This window comes from Eublepharis macularius, chromosome 12, assembly GCF_028583425.1.
Source record: "Eublepharis macularius isolate TG4126 chromosome 12, MPM_Emac_v1.0, whole genome shotgun sequence".
Taxonomy (NCBI): domain Eukaryota; kingdom Metazoa; phylum Chordata; class Lepidosauria; order Squamata; family Eublepharidae; genus Eublepharis; species Eublepharis macularius.
In genome coordinates this window covers 31,659,169-31,678,541 of record NC_072801.1, presented here as the reverse complement: position 1 = coordinate 31,678,541, position 19,373 = coordinate 31,659,169, and the positions used below count along the sequence as shown (strand labels likewise).

Here is a 19,373-nt window from a genome sequence, read left to right as displayed (position 1 = left end):
GTGGGGAAGGCCTCAGAATGTTAGCAAAGAAAACAAATCAAATTCATTAACCACCACCAAAGGCACCAAAGCACATTTACTTGCCCCCGGCATTGAGCATGGTGTTGTTGGGGAAGCGACAACATGGCCTGAGAGAAATCTTTTCTCCCCCCTCCTTTTAATTTTGTAACATCCAGCCTGAGGAAGTGTCCTGGAGAACTCAAAAGCTTGCACAGTGTTTTGCGTCATTACTGTAGTTGTTTCATTGAACACCCTAGCTGTTGTTCAGATTGACTTGCAGAGTGCAATCCACTTTGGATCTCTGCAAGAAAGGTGGACTATAAATAAATAAATCAAATTTGAAAAGATAGCAGCATTGGAAAAGGCGTATTTACTCAACCTTGACTGCTCATGCGTTTTATGTTCAGGTCGGCAGACCCAACCTTCTTAACTTGTCACTCCAGAACAAAGTTGAAAAATGGACGTTTGGGTGCATGTTGACATTTTGATTTTTTTTTTTTAATTCTGCATTTCTGCAACCCAGTCAAAGAGAAGCAATGGGATGCAGTATCTGAATGGGTCCCCGAGGAAGCTGCGCCTGCCACGCTCCCTAGAAGAGGCAGACTAGACAGGCCCAAGCTCCGCCGCACGAACCGCCTCTGCAGCGCACAGGCGGCCACGATATCACGGAGCGCGGGCAAAGGGGCACCGGCCTGCCTGCCTCAGGGGCCAGATCCTCCCCGGAGCCCCTCCGAGGCCTCGCTCTCCAGCTGGGGCAGAGCTCCACGGCGAGCATCGAGGTAGCCTGCGCTGTTTCTGGAACGAAAGAGGCCGGAGCAGGGACAGGCCGGGCCGAGGCACGCTGGCCGCTGCCCCCCCTTGCCAGGGTTCCGACCTCGCTGGAAGTCCCCTGGCTGCAGTGCGCTCGCCCCTGTTCAAGCCCGCCCTCCAGCGTCCCAGGCGCCGGCCCCCTGGAGCCTCTTCCCGCAACTCGCCCAGCTCCTCCGGGGCTTCCCGCGCCTTGGTAGAAGCCTTCCAAGGCCAGGAAGCGCCGAGATTGGCCCGGGCAGCCCTTCCCTCTCCCCCCGTCCGGCCCCAGAGAAGGCGGCTCCGCCCTGCCCTCCCTTCCAGGGCGGGGAGAACCGAGGCGGAGCCGAGTCGCGGGCGGGCAGGCCGGCGAGCGACGGATCGGGGCTCCGAAAAGTGCCCCCCCCCCCGCTCCGGCCGCCTCTCCCAGCGCGGCTCCAGGCTCCGGATGCCGTTCCCCGGCGGCTTGTGGTGGCTGCTGTGCTGCAGGCAAGGCTTCACCTTGCTGCGGCGCGACTATGGCGAGGCTGGGCAGGGGGCGGCGGACGAAGAAGACGCCGAGGAGTCCTTCGAGCTGCGCAGCGACGGCAGCCAGGTGGGCTCCACTCTCCGGCGCGCGCGAGAGCTCGGCGCCACGCAGCGTGGGAGTGGGTGGGAAACGCCCCTGCGCTCGGCACATGCTCAGAGGCCCGGTGGTCTCCGGCTGGTCAGCCGAGCTTTTGCGTGGACCAAGCCTTTGCCGCCCACGGCGGAGTGCACCGGGCTGTGCTGGGAAGGCAGTGGCCGGGAACTGTGCAGGACAGGCTCTGGCCGCCGCTTCCTGGCCTTTTTCTTTGGCGTGTGGGTCTGGGCGCGCTGAAGTCTGGTTCGCCTCAACGACGGCGGGGGGTGGGGGGTGGCGGCGGCTGTGAGAAAGCCGGGCCGTCCGACGGGGGGGGGCGGGCGGCTGAGCAGGGGTCCGGCTCCGGCGGAAGGCACCCCCGCCCTGCTGTTCTTCCCGTTGGGAAGCGACGCCGAGGCGGCATCGGAGGGCGAGTGGCCCGTTTCCCCGCAGCCCGCCTCTTGCCCCCGTCCCCGTGGGTCCCGCTTCCTTGGCTGTGGAGAGGGGCTGGTCGCGGCGCCTCCGGGCCGGCGGAAGGGCGCTCTGTACATGCCCCGTCGCTTGGACGCTAGGGAAGCGGAGAGCAGTGCCGCATGGGGCTGGGGCCTTTCTCCGGCCGAGTGCTCTGGACGGGTCTTGCTGCGGCTAAAGGGCCAAGCCTAGACGGCCGCCCTGGAACCCGGAGCGCTCCCGTCTTTGTGCTGGGGCGGCTTTGCCAGGCGGCCTGAGTCAGCCGGGCAGGGCAGCCTGGCCACAGGGACGGGACGGGGCATGTCGAGGCGGGCGCATCGCCGCTGGCTGCAGCGGGCTGCCTTGGGGCTCCTTCCGCTCTCCGCGGATCTCCCCGGGAAAGGGGAGGGAGGGCTGGGGGCGGACTTGCGTTGCTCCCGCAGGCCCCTGCCGGTGGCTGTGTTCGGGGCGGGGGGAGAGTCTGCCTTGCCTTGCGCGGGGCTGCGGGGTCAGGCTCCGAGGGCTCCGCCGCACACCCTAAGTGGAAGGAAGGGATGTTTGCCCCCAGCTTTGGGTAGATTCCTATTCCACCAGCGGACGGCGAATCCTGTGCAGCGCTAATATTTGAGGCCTGCGCAACCGGCCAGAGGCATCCGAAGCCGGGGCGAGCGGTCGCGCCCAGCCTCGACCTCGGCCCCGGTGCGCCTCAGCCCACTCCTCCCGCGCGGCCGCTGCCTCCGTAGGCCCCACGGGCCAAGGGAGCTCTCCGCAAGGCCCTGCTGCCCTCCAGTGTGGAACTCTTAGCGTCCCTTTCCCAACAGGATGCGCAGCTCCGGCAAAGCATGTTGCCGCTTTTCTCCCCTACCGTTTTGGAAGCTCTACTCTGGACGGCTGGAGGGTGTCATCCTGCCATGACAGAGAATAGCCAGCTCAGTCAGGGGCAGCGCTTGCATTTCTAGCGGTGCCCCTTCCCACTCTGCGTCTTTGCTTGATGCCCAGTGTCCTTCCTGGCTGGGGTAGACTGCAGCAGAGAGGGGGGCTTTCTGGTGGGGAGGGTGAAGATGCTGGGCCCTGGGCACAGCATTCTCTTGGGAGTAGGACTCTATGCCGGGAGAGGCCTGTGAGCAGTCTCCTTATGAGCCCCCTCCCCGAAGGGGGAATTCTGAAAGGATTAATGGCTGCCTCTGAGGGCATGTGCCCAACAGGCCAAGCCTTGGTTGCTGTTTGAGGAGCGCAGTGGGGGATCCCTCATAGCACTTGTGATCCCCCTTGAGTGCTAATAAGAAAGGCAGACTTGAAATGAAAATAAAATAAGTGTGTAAATAAGTGAACATGTTTGCGACATGGCAAGGACTGTGATGAGCCAGGGCATTCCCATAGGCTACTGCTGCCTTTTAAGACAGGACTGTGTCACTGCCTTGTCCCGCAGATGTTGGCAGCTGTGTACAGGGCAGGAAACCTTTCCGGTGGCACAAATTCTGGATGGCCTTCTTTTTTTCGTTCACCCACTCCTATCATTGTTTGGATCTGTTCCAGTCTGGTTTCGGACCCGGTCACAGGACTGAAACTGAGTAGAGGATGACTCGCAGTGGGAGATGGACACGGAGAGAGTCCAAACCTGTTCATTCTCCTAGACTTCTCGGTGGCTTTTGATAACATCAATCATAGTGTGGACCGCCTTTCAGGGTCGAGACTCGGAGGCAGTGTTCTGCTCTGCAGACTTACTCCAAGGGTAGATTTCAGAGTGTGGTGCTGGGGAACTGCTGCTCCACCCCGTGGCCTCTTGCCTGTGGGGTTCCACAAAGTCCTTTCTTATCCCTCATCCTTTTCAACATCTGTGTAAAATCGCTGGGAGAGGTTGTCCAGAGATTTGCATACAGTTGTCACCAATATGCAGATGACAATCAGCGCTGTCTTCCACTGCTAGCAGATCCCAGGGAGGCTGTCGAAACCGTGAGCAGGTGCCAAGAGGCAGTTTTGGGATGGATGAGGGCTAACAAGCTGAAACTTAATCCTGACAGAATGGAAGTGCTGCTGGTGAAGAGAAGGCCTGACCCAGGATATGGATTATCTCTGTTTCTAGAGGGGGGGGGGTCTGCACTCCCTCTAAAGGAGCAAGTTCATTCATAGTTTGGGATTTCTGCTGCATCCAGGCCTCCTGTTGGATAAAGAAGTGTTAACGATGGCCAGGGGTTCTTGCCAGCTGTGGCTCTTACTGGGCAGGAAGGATTTTGCCTCTGGTGCATGCTTTGGTAACATCCAGATTAGATTACTGCAGTGGGCTCTGTCAGGCTGCCCTTGAAGACTGCCCAGAAGCTATAGTTGGTATAGAATGCTGCAGCCAGAATGTTGACTGGAGTGGGTTGTAGGGACCATATCACTCCAGTCTTGTTCCATTTACTCTTGTCTCCCAGTTTGCTTCCTGGCCCAATTCAAGGTGCTAGTATTGGCCTTTAAAGCCCTATATGGCTTGGGGCCAGCATATGTCAAGATCCTCCCTCTCCCATATGAACCTACCCATCAGCTCCAGTTGTCTTTGGGTTCCCCTGCCATCTCAGATTAATATGTGGGAACCTGAGAAAGGGCCTTCTCAGTCCTGGCACCAAAACTTTGGAATTCCCTCCCCAGGAAGATTCGCCTGGCTCCCTTTGTGATTGTCCTCTGCCACTGGGTGAAGACTTTTGTTTTGTTTGACATGCTACCCAGTAAACTCTTAATGGTCCTCCCCCTGCTGTGTGTGTTTGCTTGCTTGTTTATATGTCTATATGTTTTTATTGTATTTATGTATGCATTTGAAATGTTACTTTAATCTTTTACTTATCTGTTGTTCGCTGCCTTGGGTTGAAAGACAGCATATATATAAAGAAGTTTTCAGTGAGGGGCAGTTTCTGCTGTAGATCGTTTGCTCCCCCAGTGTTGGTGTTTTTGTGGTTGGTCTTGTCTGGCCTTTACTCTTACTGCTGTTATTGTTTGCTCTTAACTAGCTTTGAAGGCTGATGGTGATTTTTGATTGTCATTGTTTTATGAATCTGTGATGGTTTGTGATGTGAACCACCTTGGGGTGAATGTGGAGAGGCATTATGGGAACAAATCCTGGCTGTCTTGGGATTTCCCCTATCAGGTCTGAACTGAGTGATGGACAACAGGTGGATCCAGACGGGAAAAATTGCAAGTACTTGAGAATAGATCCAGAGGAGTTAGCTGTGTTAGTCTGTAGTCGCAAAATAGTAAAGAGTCCAGTAGCACCTTTAAGACTAACCAACTTTATCGTAGCATAAGCTTTTGAGAAACACAGTTCTCTTCGTCAGATGAATCTGATGAAGAGAACTGTGTTTCTTAAAAGCTTATGCTACAATAAAGTTGGTTAGTCTTAACAGTGCTGCTAGACTCTTAAGTACTTGAGAAGGAGTTGCAAACTGCTGCACCCTATAGCACATATAGCTTTAATTTTTGCCAATTGTAGGACAAAATATTTATTTATTTATTTAAAATGTTTATATGCCGCCTTTCCACCCAAAATAGAGTCCCCCAAGGACCCAAATAAAAGTTGAATGGTATTATCTGGACAGAGTCACAATAGATAGGACTACCAGCATGCATGGATGTTTAAACTAACTTTATAATATTGTAACTAATGAACACTTGAATTATGATTGTTGCCAAAATTATATTTAAAAAAATAACTCTTGCAAATGTTGTATATGTCTCCAGACTATTTCCCAGTGATCCTCCAAATTTCCCAATTTTCCACTGGAAAATCAGAAAAAATCAGGTCTTTAGACTTAAGCCATACATCTGGAATAAGCAAAAAGCTGTGTAAGGGAAAATGTAGGAGTTTGTTTCCAGTATTTTCCCAAGTTGCCCAGTTTTTCCACTGGAAAAATTGAAAAAAAAGTCTGCAGACTTCAGGCTATACATTTTAAGTATGAAAAAACCTTGCCTTACGAAGCATTTAACTTATTCTAAAAGAGAAAATATTTCATAGGAGTTGTGTGTGTGCATGTGTGTGCGTGCATGCGCTCCCCTAGATTTTCCGATTTTTCTCTTGGAAAAATTAAAAAGCAAGTACTTGGGGGGGGGGAAATGGACCCCCCCAATGTTTCCGTTTCTCCCTTCCGGGCCTTCACATATGTTCATGTTTCCGTTTTTTCCGGGACTTTAATATATCTTCATATTTTCAGCTCTGTATCGGGTTTCTGCTTTTTTTCAGTTTCTGCTGTCCTTACCATATCGCATTGTTTATTGAATGTCCCAGCCATTGATCGTACTGACTTATTGCATGTAATCCACCATGAGCCAAAGTGAGAAAGGTGGAATATAAATAATGCAAATAAAATAAAAATCTCTACTTTTTGGAGAAGACCTTTGTGTTCAGCATGTGAGTCAGACCCACCCTTAGCTCCCTTTTAGAAGGCCATCTTTTTCAAGAAGTCAGCAACTGTTAAAGTCTGAAGCAAAATTCTGAGTGCCTATGAAATTTTGAGCAGCCTGAAATGCGTGTTGTGATTCCTTAATAATTTTACAACTTGAATTTTTAAGACTAATTTCGAAACCTTTTTGGTAAACTTTTAAGGAAGTAGTAGTATGCACATTTTGGTTTTCTAAATACAGTGATTCAGAATGAGGTAAAAAAATGAATTAAGAGAACTAAGATTCCAGTTTTTCAAAGTAGGATAGGAAATGTTGCTGCTTTTGGAGCCATCTTAGCTTCGTTTCTGGCAGCAGCCACCGACAGAACATGGAAAGATTATTTCAGTCTCCCTCCCACTGTCCTGGCAGGATTGTGACAACCAGTGCCAACTTGTGCTGGGTTTATAGCAGGTGTTCTAATGCCACAGGTCATTTGGCGCCTGTCCATTACTCAGTACCTGTTGCAACATCCTCTGCCCTCCCCCACTCAGTGATTTTATATTTAGACTCTCCTTTCCCCCTCCCCACAAACAAGGCCTGTGTGGTCTTTGCTGGGGGGAGGACTACACCAGTCCCTCTTAACCACATCTCCAAAGGTGCTTGTGGCTTGGCAGACATCTTCTGCCATCTGCTGGGGCCCAGCCCCTTTCTTAACATGCCCCCCCCCCTTGCAGCAGCAGGAAACCTCAGACACAAGAGGACTTTGTTTGCCTGCATCTGACTCAGCACTGTGCTTGTGCAATTCTGCATGGTCTGGAACTCCACACCGAGGTCAGCTGAGGATACGGGAACCTGTTCAGCTGCGGCAGCTTGTGGGGGATGGGGTCGCTAGCCAGGCGCTGGACTGGGAGGGGCACCTGACCATACTGGGTGGCCTGCGAAAGTTGCAGATTAATAATTTGTTTTCCTGTGTGGCTGATAAAGGGATAGGGAGGCAGCCTGCCTGTAGCCTTGTGCGTTTCTCCTCTTTTCAATATAGAAACCACAATGCTGCAGGCCAGGGGCTGTGGGGGTGGGTGAATGCCCCCCCCCCCCGCCCCACACCCGGCATGTCTCTTCTGCTAACCATCTTTGTGTGCTGCTGACGTTTCTCTCTCCCCTCTCCAGGGACCAGTCTTGCAAGTGAACCTCACTCAGCCCTCTCGTGCCAGCAGCAGTTCCGAAAGGTGAGGGCTGGAGAGCAAAATGGCACTTCTGGGATGTGGTGGGAGAACAGAAGATTATCAATATCAGGCTCACTTGAGGTTCTGATTCCCTTGGATGCTTAACCCTTCTGGAGCCCCAAAAGTGCCCCACCCATCTTCCCCACTCCTTGGATGCTGGGCTGGGCTCCCACTTTTATGCATTCCAGTGGCTGTTTCTGAAACCTCAGAGAGAACGCTGGGCAAGTCCCAGCAAGTGCCACCAGCCGCGGCCAGTGAGGCCTGGATGTCCTGTCCTGATGGAGAGTCCTGGCCTGGTGCTCCAGGGCGTTGAGGACTAGAGCAAGCACTCTGCTTGTAGTCTTGTTCATTGAGGGCCAGTAACAGCTGGACCCAGGGCTCAGTTTTCTCTCAGAGCAAGCTTTGCCTGGAAAAGATTTTCCTCCTGAGGGGTTGGGGGGTTGTTTTTTGCCATGGATGGGGGGATACACTTGCCCAAACGTGGTGCTTAATTTCTGGAGCCAGGCAGGCCAGGACTCATGTTCCTACAAGGCACCTTTTCACATGGAAGTGTTCCCTGCGAGCCCTGACATCTGAAGGCAATTGCAGGTGTTGGGAGGCACTCTGCACATGTACGGATAACTCTGTTTTTCACAATACCTTCTGGTGTTCTATGGCTGAGCCCTAGCATTGTGGGTACTGGGGTTGAGCTCTGATCTGCTGAAATGCTTCTCTCGTTTTTCTTTCCTGAAGATTTGGACCCTTTCTTGGCTAGCAGACAGCTGAGAAAGAAAGAGGAGAGGGTTTATGGGAAGGACTGTGTCTGGCAGCCCACACACCACCTCCCGCCCTGTCTCTGAGCTAATGGGACCCAGCTGGGCCAAGGTTCAGTTAAGGGGCCTGGGAGGAAGTGACTCTGGCATTTCTGTCTGTCACCAGAGGAGGCCTGGGAAAGGCGGGGATGGAAGCTGCCTTTGTGCAGTTGGAGCTCTGAGGTTTTGCCTGTGGGGGATAAATGGACATGGCCATCTCTGTTAGGGCAGGACTTTGGCGAAGGGTGGGGGGAGAAATGAGGCCTGGTGAGCTGGATACAAGAAGGGAGAGCAAAGGCCATAGAGATGCCTAAGAGCACTCATTCCAGATGGGCTGTCCTGTTAATCTTTCACAGCAAAATAAAAGAGGAGTCCAGGGGCATTTAAAAGGCTAGGACAGTTTATTCCAGCAGAAACGTTTGTGAGTCAGAGCTGACTTCATCAGATGCATGAAGTGTTCATCCATCAGGCAGATCCATTTATAGTAAAAAGTGCAGTCAACAGAAAGGCAACAGTGCAAAAGAGATTACACAGAGAGGCCAGTTTAAAACAAGACCCTGTCAAAAGAGCAAATCCATTCACTCGGAATAAGTGAAGACCATTCCCAGCTGTTGATAGATAGGCAAGGAAGGATTCATGTAAAATTGGATCTAGTTTAGGAAAGTGCAGAGAGAAGTGTGATAAGCCGGTCCGTTTATTTATTTATTTAGAACATTTTTATGCCACCCCTCCAGGAACCTACCTGAGACACGTTACAAAATAAAAATAGTAAAAACAAAACATTTAGAGATATTAATTATAATCCAGCATTTTAAAAGCCCCAGACCAGCGTAAAATAGAGATTATGAAAAGACACAACAGTCTCCAGGTTAAAATACTGTTAAAAACCAACCCCTCGGTTAAAAAAAGCCTGATTGAACAGAAACGTTTTGGCCTGGCACCTAGAAGAAAGAGATGTAAGTGTCAGGCGAGGCTTAAGGAGGAAGGCATTCTAGAGGCAAGGTGCCGCCATAGAAAATACCCTGTCTCTAATCACCATCTGTGTTACCTCTGAAGGTGGGGGCACAAAGAGCAGGGCTTGAGAGGCAGATGGTGGGATGGTTAGTACAGAAAGAGGTGGTCCTTCATGGACCCTGGGGCTCCAAGCTGTTTAGGGCTTTAAAGGTAAGAACTAGCATTGTGCCCCCAAACAAATGGGCAGCCTAGAAAAGTATAATCTGAAAGGGGTGTGTGTGTGCTAAGATATTAGCATCAATAAACAGTGACAAATCTCAAGTCCTTGTTGAGACCTGGAGGAATAGTATTGCCCTTCTTGATTAATTGTATAAATGAGAGGGGAGCTCCCAGATGGGAGAATGCCTGCTTGCCCCATGCATCTCTCCATCTCTCTCTCCGCATAGAATGACTGAAAGCTGAGAATCCTGGGAGGGAAGGGCCAAGAGGGTTCTATGTCTCCCATCTCCCTTAGACGGACCTTAGGAAGCAAGATTCTGTGGTGCTGGACTCCCTCAGAGGAGCTCTGGCAGGGCATGGAACAAGAAAAGGATGTCTCATGTTCCCTGCCCCCCGCCCCCGCCCTGCACACACTCACAGTCTCTCACACACATTGCAGAACACATGGACTTTACTCTTAGACAGTCCAGCCAACATCCTCCCTCCATTCCAGAGCTCTTTCATTTCCCAAATTCTTGGCAACCTTTCTACATAAACAGCATTTTTAGTCAGAGGTCAGTGAGGCAAGTTCCCACCACTATGGAGGGTGAGGTCTGTGTCCTTGTCTTTCCTCCAAGAGCAAGCATGTTTTTTCTCTGGGCCAGTTTGGTAAAGGATCCTGCAGGGCTTTTGCCATCTTCTGAGCATGGGTTACTGGAGATGAGGGGAGCGGAATAGTTGTGAATTTCCTGCGTTGAGCAGGGGATTGGACTAGATGACCCTGGAGATCCCTTCCAACTCTGTGATTCTATGTTGGGCGAGAATGGGATCAAGCAGGGTAGGAATGGAAGGAATCCTGGTTTCTCCAGCCAGGCACCTTGGAGACTCTGCTCACTCCGTGGCTCAGAGCCGCATTTGCAGTTACCAGTAGCCAAAAGCCATGTGGCTACTGTATGCTCTGTGTACTACCCCGCTAAACAAACACATAACAATACTATAAGATATAACTATTGATATTAAATGTCTAATTATAGCTTTTTATATTTACCAGGGTCTCTCTGAGCTTGTAAGATTGTCTCTCCCCAATACCCCTAAACTTTAGCCAGCCCCTGGGTACTGAACTAGGGGGAAGAGCTTCCCTCTCTGCCCTCCTGCTCTCTCACATGAGCGATGGAGTTTGCCAAGGCACTCAGAAAAGAGTCAGCTGGCTGTGGGGAAAGGGAAACAAAACCACCACTGCCCCATTGTGGCTCCTTGTGGGTGGGTGTGGTGGTGGTTTTACTCTCTCTCCTTTGCAGTCAGCTTGCTCTCCTCCAGACAGTTGCCTCAGCGTTGGGATGAAATACGAAGACTGCAAAGAGGGTTGATGGAGAGGGCAGACCCTTGGCTTCCATCCCTGGCACAAGGCCTGCAACTTAGGAAGGCTTACAGCTTACCTGTCCTCCAACCCCTCCAGCAGCAGCTGTTTTAAGGAGAGAATGACCTGCCAGCCACAAACTCTACCCAGCAATGACCTTGCCCGCTTTGCTGGGACGCAGAAAGGGCGCCACATTTCAGAAGAGCCACAGGTAGTGTGTCAAAGAACCACATGTAGTCTTCAAGCCACTGAGTATCACTGTTCTGGGAAAAGGGCTCTTGCAAGTCAATAACTGATTAAGTTAGACTACTGCAATGCATGCTGCATGCCACCCTTGAAGACTGTCCAGAAGCTTCAAGTAGTTAAAACTATAGGAGTAAGATTACTACGCAGTAAAAAGCCCACAGGTCAGCTGTGCTCCAAAGGAGATATACTGATATACTAAAGCAGATTTACTGACTTGTTTCTCAGTTCAAAGAGCTGCCTGCATCTGTAGGAACTTGCTTAATGCAGAGGAGTTAGCCGTGTTAGTCTGTAGTAGCAAAATAGTAAAGAATCCAGTAGCACCTTTAAGACTAACCAACTTTATTGTAGCATAAGCTTTCAAGTGTCATAGCTCTCTTCGTCAGATGCATCTGACAAAGAAAAAGTAGGTTAGTCTTAAAGGTGCTACTGGACTCTTACTATTTTGCCCAATGTAGGTTATCCTCTTTTATCCTGGATCACCATTATCTGAAATTAGGTAGGTGACAGGTCTTCTCCTGTGGTGGTGATTTGATCATGGAATATCCTCCCCACAGATGTTTGGACAGTGCCAACTGTGCTGTTTCTACAGCCAGCAAAAATTGTATTTGTTTATCTACGATTTTTATTTTATACTGGTGTTTTAATAGTCCATAAGCCTCCTCGAGTGGCTTTGTGGAGGTGTGGCGGGGGGAGAGAGATTGAATAAAAAAAATAGCCTGGCCGATGTCCCTTCCCTCAAGCATTCTGTTGCCTTCAGGTCCTTCACAATATCTGAAGAAATGTGCAGCCTTATCCCGGAGAAAAAGTGCCAGCAGGTGCAAGACGAGCCAGATCCCATTGTGAAAGGTGGGTCCTTGTGCACTGTGACAGAAAACTGCTCCCCCCCCCCCATTAGAGGCAGGAGTTCTGGGTTTTACTTCTTCTGAAAGTGGGAGCTGAGCCAACTGGCTGAAACCTCTGCCTGGCATGTCTGATGCTGCCCAAGGTTTCCCCCCAGCAACTCTGGGGGGGGGGGGGGTGGCAACTTGGGTGCTTAATTAAGTGTGGGGTGGAAAATGAGATTCTTGGTTCTGAGCTGTGTGGCCTTCGCTAGGATTCAAGGCAAGCACGCTGTCCTAATCATAGTTTGTGCAGTCTCTGAAAGAGGCATCTCAGTGTGTTCCTCAAGGTTCGCTGGTCACATTCTGTGTTTCCTTTAGTAACCAGGACACAGCCTCTCTGAGTCACACCCTGGAATGCAGTTCACAATATAGAATCCTTCATTTCTCACTGGAGAAAAGTCCCTAGTCCTGATGCCTGCAGGGTGTGGGAGTTGGGTCCCACTTCACCATCTTCGTTTCTCTCCTAGGCTGGCTGCAGCGGGAGGTACGGGGCAGAAAGGCCCCTTGGTGGCGTCCCCGCAAGTACTGGTTCGTGCTGACTCAGGATTCCCTGGACTGCTACAGTGGGAGTGAGGTGGGGGCCCAGCGCCTGGGCTCCTTGGTCCTGACCAGCCTTTGCTCTGTGCTGTGGCCAGACAAACAGACCTACAAGGAGACTGGTGAGAGGCGCTTCATGGAGGAGTGGGAGGGAAGATGGGATCCCTGGCTGTCTGGCTTGGAGGTCTTAAACTTCTGGCATCTCCAGCCATGGGAAGCCTGCATTGTGCTCCTGCCCCCTTTTTGTCAGTGTGTCTGTTAGATGCACAGGTGGAGCAAAGATAGACTTGATGTGGGGGGGCTGTGCTCAAGGTGAGGAGGTGTTCACAGTCTTTTTGCTCTGTGGAGCTACTTGCAACTGTGGGGAGGGGAAGACTGGGGAAATGAGACAGGAGGAAAGAGTTAAGTGCCACTTCAAAGCAGCTGCAGAGGACTGCCAATTAGTCCCAAATGCCAGATGAGGTCCTGGTCACATCACATCCAGTTTGAGGCTCAGGAGGGAATGGGGTGCAGGCTCTCTTGCCTCATGGCTGGTAGGGTTGGGTTGGGTTGGATGGGAATCAAAGGCTCCCGCTGCCTCTTCCCAGATATTTGCATGTCCCTCTCCTGCTTCTCCAGGATATTGGGCAGTGACGGTTTTCGGCAGGAAGCACTGCTACCGGCTGTACACCGAGCACTTAAATGAAGCCGTCCGTTGGGTTTGTGCTCTACAGAAGGTGATCCTCAGCCAGGCCCCAGTGCAGACCCCCACGCAGCTGTTCATGACCGACCTGGAGGTGAGGGGTCTGGGGACAACATCATGGGGGTGGTCGTGTTCCTTGGCTCACCAGCATCTGTTCAGCTGTTCAACTGGGGAGCACTGGGAGGTTATGAGGTTTTGCAAGAATGCATAATGCATAGGTGCACAAGAAGACCCCCCCACAACTCACGCCTGCCTCAGAGATCCGCTGTATCATCCCAGGTGGGTAGGTGCTGCTTGTGGATGCTCACTTGTGAAGGGAAAGCATTCTGCGCATTCTTCCCAAGTTCAGGACTCTGCATTCAGCAGCTGAGCCATTTTTGAGAAACTGCTGATGTACATGAGACAATCAGATTGCAACTTGCACTGGGGAGGAGGAATGTCTTAAAGCTTCAAAAGCCATGAGATGATGATGTTGGCTTTTATTTCAGGCTTGTGTTTTAGCTTCACTGCTTTCTTCATGACTTAGATTTAATGCTAACTGAGCTGTTAAGATTTTTTTAATTGTTGGGTTTTTTCAGTGTTAGATTTTTTAATTGAATGACATGAGAAATGGGTTGGTTTTCACGGAGAGAGGTGAATTGCAAGTGAATTAAATAACATTACTGTTCTGTTTGGGGCAGGCTTGGGGAGCTGGGGCTTGTTTCCTACTTTACCATTGATAGACCACCGATAGTGGGCTAGAGGCTGGCCAGAGTTTTACATGGAGAAGTCTTGTGTAGAGGGAGGCAGGAGCAGCCTTGTCTCCCTGTCTGACTAAGCCTACACCTGCTTACTCAGCTATCTCTAGAAGCAAGAAGCCTTCAAGATGATGGAAGAGTCATCCCCGAGGTGCACAGACTTCCTAAACTGGTTGCTGTAGGGAGAGGCTGCCTCAGATACTGGGGCTGGAGCTCAGTGTATATGTGTAGAGGGGATTCTGAACTGCCCCGCTAGGGGCTGAATGGAGTATCTCTCAATTTGCCCCCCTCCTTGTTTTTCTCTCCCAGGAGAACCACAGTAGCCCAGAAATCCTGGATCAGATTTACCATAATAACCCCATCCTCCGCTACACGGCTGGCCCCATCTATGCGCCCCTGTTGCCGTTCCCTTATGGAGTTGGTGAAAATGCAGGTGAACGGCTGTTCCTGATACCCTCCTTGCATTCTTGGCGCTGTAATAGACCACGCAGTGCTCTGCTTATGGGGCTGGAGATGGGAGCACAGAACCGGTCTAGGTACGGGGAGTCTTGGCTAAGGGCTCCTTCCTCCTCCCTGTTCTACAGCCATCAGTGGCCGTGGCTACGCAGCACTTCGTGATGAAGCCGTCAAGCTGTTCCACTCGCTGCAGCAGCTGGAGGGGGTGCGGGAGCCAGCAGTCCTCATGCAGGGGGTGCTGCAGACCTGCCACGACCTACCTCCTCTGGTGGACGAGATCTACTGCCAGTTGGTGAAGCAAACCACAGAGCCGCCTGCACCGGGAACCCCTGCAGACCTGCGCTATTGGCAGCTGCTCGCTTGCATGAGCTGCACGTTTCTGCCCTCCCCGTCTGTCCAGTGCTACCTGCAGTTGCACCTCCAGCGGTGAGGATGGGGGGGAAGCATGGGAAGGCTAAGGCTAAGAAGGGTGAGAGACCCCAGGCAGGAGGATGCCTGCTGGTCACAGGGAGAGGGCTTTTCCTTTCTGTGTTGGGGGCTCCAGAGGCAGGGAGCAGGGAGCAAATGTGAACGGGCAGAAGGGGGGTGAAGCCATTGAGCACCACAAGGGCCTGGTTAAGGTAGGCTCCGAAACGTCAGTGTGCCTGGGGACTTCTTCCTGAGCACGCTTCCCTTTCCCCACATCACCACGTACAGAGAGGGGAAGGCAGTTGTCCGCCTGCCCTCCTTGTGAAACTCTCTTAGGCCTTTGCCTCAGCCAGTGCGGCTAGGCCTGAAGCTGAGCTAGGGGGAGCGTTGGCCTGCCTCTCGGGCACCATTTGGAGTTCCTTTAGTTAGTCGTTTTTCTGGAGCTGGAGTGCTGAGAACAGTGGAACTGTGGCCAGAGGCCTTCGTGTGTCTAAAAGTGGTCTTTCCTGTGCCCTGGCAGGACAGAGAGCCGCTTCCCTGGCTCAGAGATGGCCCAATACGGACATTTCATCAGGGAGGCTCTGGGGAAGACCAAGGGGAGGCGGGAGTGCGTGCCCTCATTGGATGAGATCGCAGGGCTGATGGAACGCCGAGAAGTGGGCTGCACCTTGCCTTGCCCTGGCATCGCCACCTGCCACGTGGCCATCGCCTCCCACACGTCAGCCCAGGAGGTGAGCAGAAGTCAAAGGGTTTGTCCGTGGGTTTAACATCAGCCTGGGCCCTGGGTTGCAAAAGGGGGAGGGAAGGGGAGAAGGTGGAGTTCTTGTCTAGAGAGCTAAAAAAATCACTGTACTGTATGGCTGTCCTTGGGCACTTCAGTGAAGTCATGGAGCGGGGCTCCCTTCTTCTGTTCCCCCTTCCAGTGCCCCAGCTGCATCCCTGAGGCTGAACCCCCACCCCACCCCTCCCTGCCTCCTCCTCCATTCTTTCCTTGTCATGTTCTGACCCTGTCTGTGTCCCCTTTTTAGCATTGACGGGCCTCCTGCTGGGCGTGGCTGGGCCCCCGTCACTTGCTGTGTGGCCTAGGAACAGAGATCACACCTGGGACTGGGATGCAGGCCTGGATGAGGGGAGCAGGCAGCATGAGAGTGCACGGGTGGCAGACGTCCTCACCAGGTTTGAAATGTCAGTGTCCTGTCAATCAACTCGGGCCTTTGTTGCAACTGAACAGGGAGGTGGTGTTTGGAAGCTGGGAGAGAATGCGTTGACTTTAATGGAAAAACAAATTTTCTGGCTCTGGCTGCAGAGATGGTCTTGGTAGTGATGGAACATACTCAGTGCTAGAGAGGGCCGTGGATGTGTGGGTGCAGCAGCGATGGGGCTGTCAGTACTAAGCACGCAGGGTGCCCTTCTGCTTATTCCAGACAGTTTTGCAGATTTTAAAGATGTGAGGTGAGAAAAGCCTGTGTGTTGACTTTGTTTGATGGGATAATAGGAACTCAGGGATGTTGGCCTGGACATTTTACAAACTGAGAATCCATGTTCATCCATATTTGGAGGACACCTTCCACATCTGGGCTAGTGCCTCCTGCTGGATGAATGGTAATGCCACTGTTTGACTCCTCAAGGGGGAAAAGAGCTCCAGGGCAGATTACATAGAACAGAAAAAGAACACTAAACATAAAAAAAAATTTGAAGGCAGGATAAGGATGAACTGTGCTCCCAGCTGCTTTGACCTATTTAAAAGATGGGGTGCTCTGAAGACTGACCATGGCTTTGCCTGTCAACCTGGGGCAGGGGCTCTCCTGCCTGTGCCACCTGCTCTCTGGAGAAGGGGGAGAGGACACTGGGTTCAGTGGGTTGGAGATTCTCCGCCTGCTCGCCCTCCATTGGCAGCGGACATCCTCACACTGATGGGCTGCCTTTTTTTGTTGCCTACCCTGGTGTAGCTGGGAAGAGCCTTGCTGGAAGCCCCCTGGCCAAGACTGCTTCAAGCATCACGGATGTCTGGATGTAGACAGCATCCCCCAAGGCCGTCAGGAGTTTGCACAGGTAAGGAGCACGTTGTATGAGAAGACGAGGGTCAGGTAGGAGGCCAAGAGCCCTTCTAAGTGCCCCCCCTCACTTTTCTGTGCCCCTTCTCTGCAGGTTCACAAACTGGTCCTCTGCGGCTGAGTGCCAACATCTGGGGGAACCCTCCAACTGCTGGCAGCCTTGTGCTTGCAGAGCCTGAATAGCAACTTTTCCACCCACATGCCTTTCTCCTTGGTGGACCAGCTTTTCCCTCTGGGTGTGCTGCACTCCTGCTTTAATCTTCCGCCTTGACTGCCCTCAAGTACCAAAGTGTTTCCTCCCACCCGGGCTGTTCTTGCTGGAGTATTTTTCCACAGGATAATGAGGTTGTCTAGGTGGCAGCTGGTGGAGCAGAAGCAGCATCTGCAGGGCTGCTTGCAGGAGACTTTCCGTGTGAGGGGCACCATTGTGGACAAATGGAAGCTGCTGCAAGTCATGCAGTGGCTTCCTGTATAGACCTGGGGGAGTGATCAGCCGTTGGCTCCGTCCTCTTTGATGTACCAGCTCATCAGGTGAGTTCTCCCACCTGCATTTCTACACTTCCAGGCCTGACTTTGAGCTGTTAAAAGATTGGAGTGTGATGACGAGACAGTGCTGGGGGACATGAGCATGTTAATGAAGTTTTGTTGTGGTCAAGGAAGGAATTTCCTTTGACCACTTAATAAAAGGCCCTGTGCGTCTTGCTTCTGGTGTTTTGTGGCCTGATCTTTGCATAGCAATAAAATGCCCTTGTAGTAGATGAGTTTAGCAACATTGGTACTCCCTGCCTGCTCCAACCCCAGCTCCAGCCAGGACTGTCACTCCTGTGGCTTGCGTCAGCACCAAGGCAGTCTCCCTCTACAGGTTAGGGGAAGCTGACCAACTGGATGCTTTTAGCTACAGCTGCCCATCATGGCCTGTGCTGTGGCCAACAGGGCCACACTGCATCTGACACTGGCTGGGAATTCCTCCTGTTCACACTCTAGGTAAGAAGTTTGGAGATCTTTAATGTCTCATGGGAAACAAACATGCTGCTGAGGTTTTCAGTGAATAGAATGGTATGCCCAATTTTGTATTTAAGAAAAACAAACACAACCTTGATCTGATTTTAATGACACTATGGACATGGGGCACATTTGAATAATCTTAACATGAAATCAGTATAGTCCATCTTAGTTTTTACTGTTTTTGCATTTGTACACTTTGGAACCTGCCTGTCATGCGGGAGGAGAGGAATAGCAGAAGGAAACTCTAAGGCCAGAGAAAGGGACGTGGCCCCCCTGCTCTTCCTTGCACTGCTGCAAGTCCTCCCAGAGTACCCATAGCTAGGAACAGATCTCTTTTCATGGGCGTGGGGGGCCATTTAACTGGATCATCTTGGGGGAATAAAGCAGCCAAAGCAGCAGCTTGCTTGCATTTTGTGTAGAAGTATGTGTCAAGTTTTGGGTGCAGTGCAGTGAAACTCAAAAGGTTGAATGCCCCTGCGCCATCAGGTCTCTATATTAAAATAACACATAATTTTACTTCTAAAAAGAATGAGCCTTCTTTAATGTGAAAGAAAAAAAATTATGTGGAAGAATGTTTGCTAACTACACGTCCATATTCACTAGAGACTCAGTTCCATAAAAAGGTACAGCCGCTGCTGGATAAGTAGAGGTCCTTTGAGGCAGCTACAGTGGGCTTTTGCTGACTGTTCTTTGCCCTTATGATATTTTGCACTGCAAAAGCCGGCTGCAACTTGTGTAAATCCAATTACTCAAGTCCATTCACATGCTCTGTGGAAGTAGGCATTGCTTCTAGTAGCCCTTGATCTCTGACAGTCCTGTTAACCATCTTCATCCTCTACCAAGATCTCACCCTGCTATGTTTCTCACCAGGCACAGCCTTAAAAGCTAAATATTTACTTTTCAATGAAAGCTGAGAAATTTCAAAAGCATTCAAATTCTTTGCAGAATCGACATAGTTCTAACCCCCCCCCCCACACACACAGTGTGAGGATATAGAATATTCAGGGCTGGCCTGACCAAGACTTGATTGCTTTCTGCTTCCTTTTCAGGCCAAGGAGATCGTGCAGCTTCTACACAGCCAATCCAAAACTCTAGCAGGAGCTGTCCAGCACCCACTCATCTGATGGCTGTTCCTGGGGTCACTCCCTCTTTTTTTTAACCCAAGACCAGTGCCTTAAGCCTGCAGAATGATTCCCTGTGCTATGTTGTGCTCCCAAGGAGCTGGAACTGTTGTCTCATGGGGGGCGGAGCAGGTTCTCTGATCTCCAAACGTGAAAAATTGATAGTTGTACACTTATTATTATTACTTTCTCCATGTGCTGGTTATCTAGTAAAGCCGCAGGCAGCTTTGTTCCTGCAGCCTATAGCCCAGCCAATGCACAAGAGGTGGTACAAGGGCCTGGGAGAACCTGTACAATGTGGTGGCCTCCCTTTTGTTACAGTATTTTGTAAAACCTTTTTTAAAAAATAAACATGGATGGAAAAAGATAGTGTTTGCTGTGCGGTTGGTCTTGATAGCGTTAATGAGAACAGCCCCATCCCATCTGCTTCTCAACTAGACACTTTTCTAGGCAGCTGTTACTGATGTTCTTACTTTGTCCCAACTCACACTACACCCAGAATTTGTGACACAACTTTGGAAACTGTGTTTTCTTGA

The 19,373-nt window shown here is 51.3% G+C and overlaps 1 protein-coding gene across 2 annotated transcripts; it reads left to right on the top strand.

Annotated features, from left to right (window-relative positions):
* The first annotated feature begins 1,098 nt into the window (after positions 1 to 1,098).
* Positions 1,099 to 19,204, top strand: PLEKHH3 (pleckstrin homology, MyTH4 and FERM domain containing H3). Of its 2 annotated transcripts, XM_054993190.1 has the most exons (12): positions 1,099 to 1,381; positions 7,355 to 7,413; positions 11,714 to 11,802; positions 12,305 to 12,496; positions 12,993 to 13,150; positions 14,103 to 14,226; positions 14,378 to 14,675; positions 15,178 to 15,388; positions 15,686 to 15,842; positions 16,607 to 16,709; positions 16,806 to 17,242; positions 18,766 to 19,204. In XM_054993190.1, exons 1-9 carry the CDS (start codon positions 1,235 to 1,237, stop codon positions 15,689 to 15,691), a joined length of 1,284 nt encoding a protein of 427 aa, XP_054849165.1. In that variant the 5' UTR covers positions 1,099 to 1,234; the 3' UTR covers positions 15,692 to 15,842; positions 16,607 to 16,709; positions 16,806 to 17,242; positions 18,766 to 19,204. The 2 variants fall into 2 exon arrangements, with proteins under 2 accessions (XP_054849165.1, XP_054849166.1); XM_054993191.1 differs by lacking the exons at positions 15,686 to 15,842; positions 16,607 to 16,709; positions 16,806 to 17,242; positions 18,766 to 19,204 and having other exon boundaries at positions 15,183 to 15,369.
* The last annotated feature ends 169 nt before the right edge of the window (positions 19,205 to 19,373 follow it).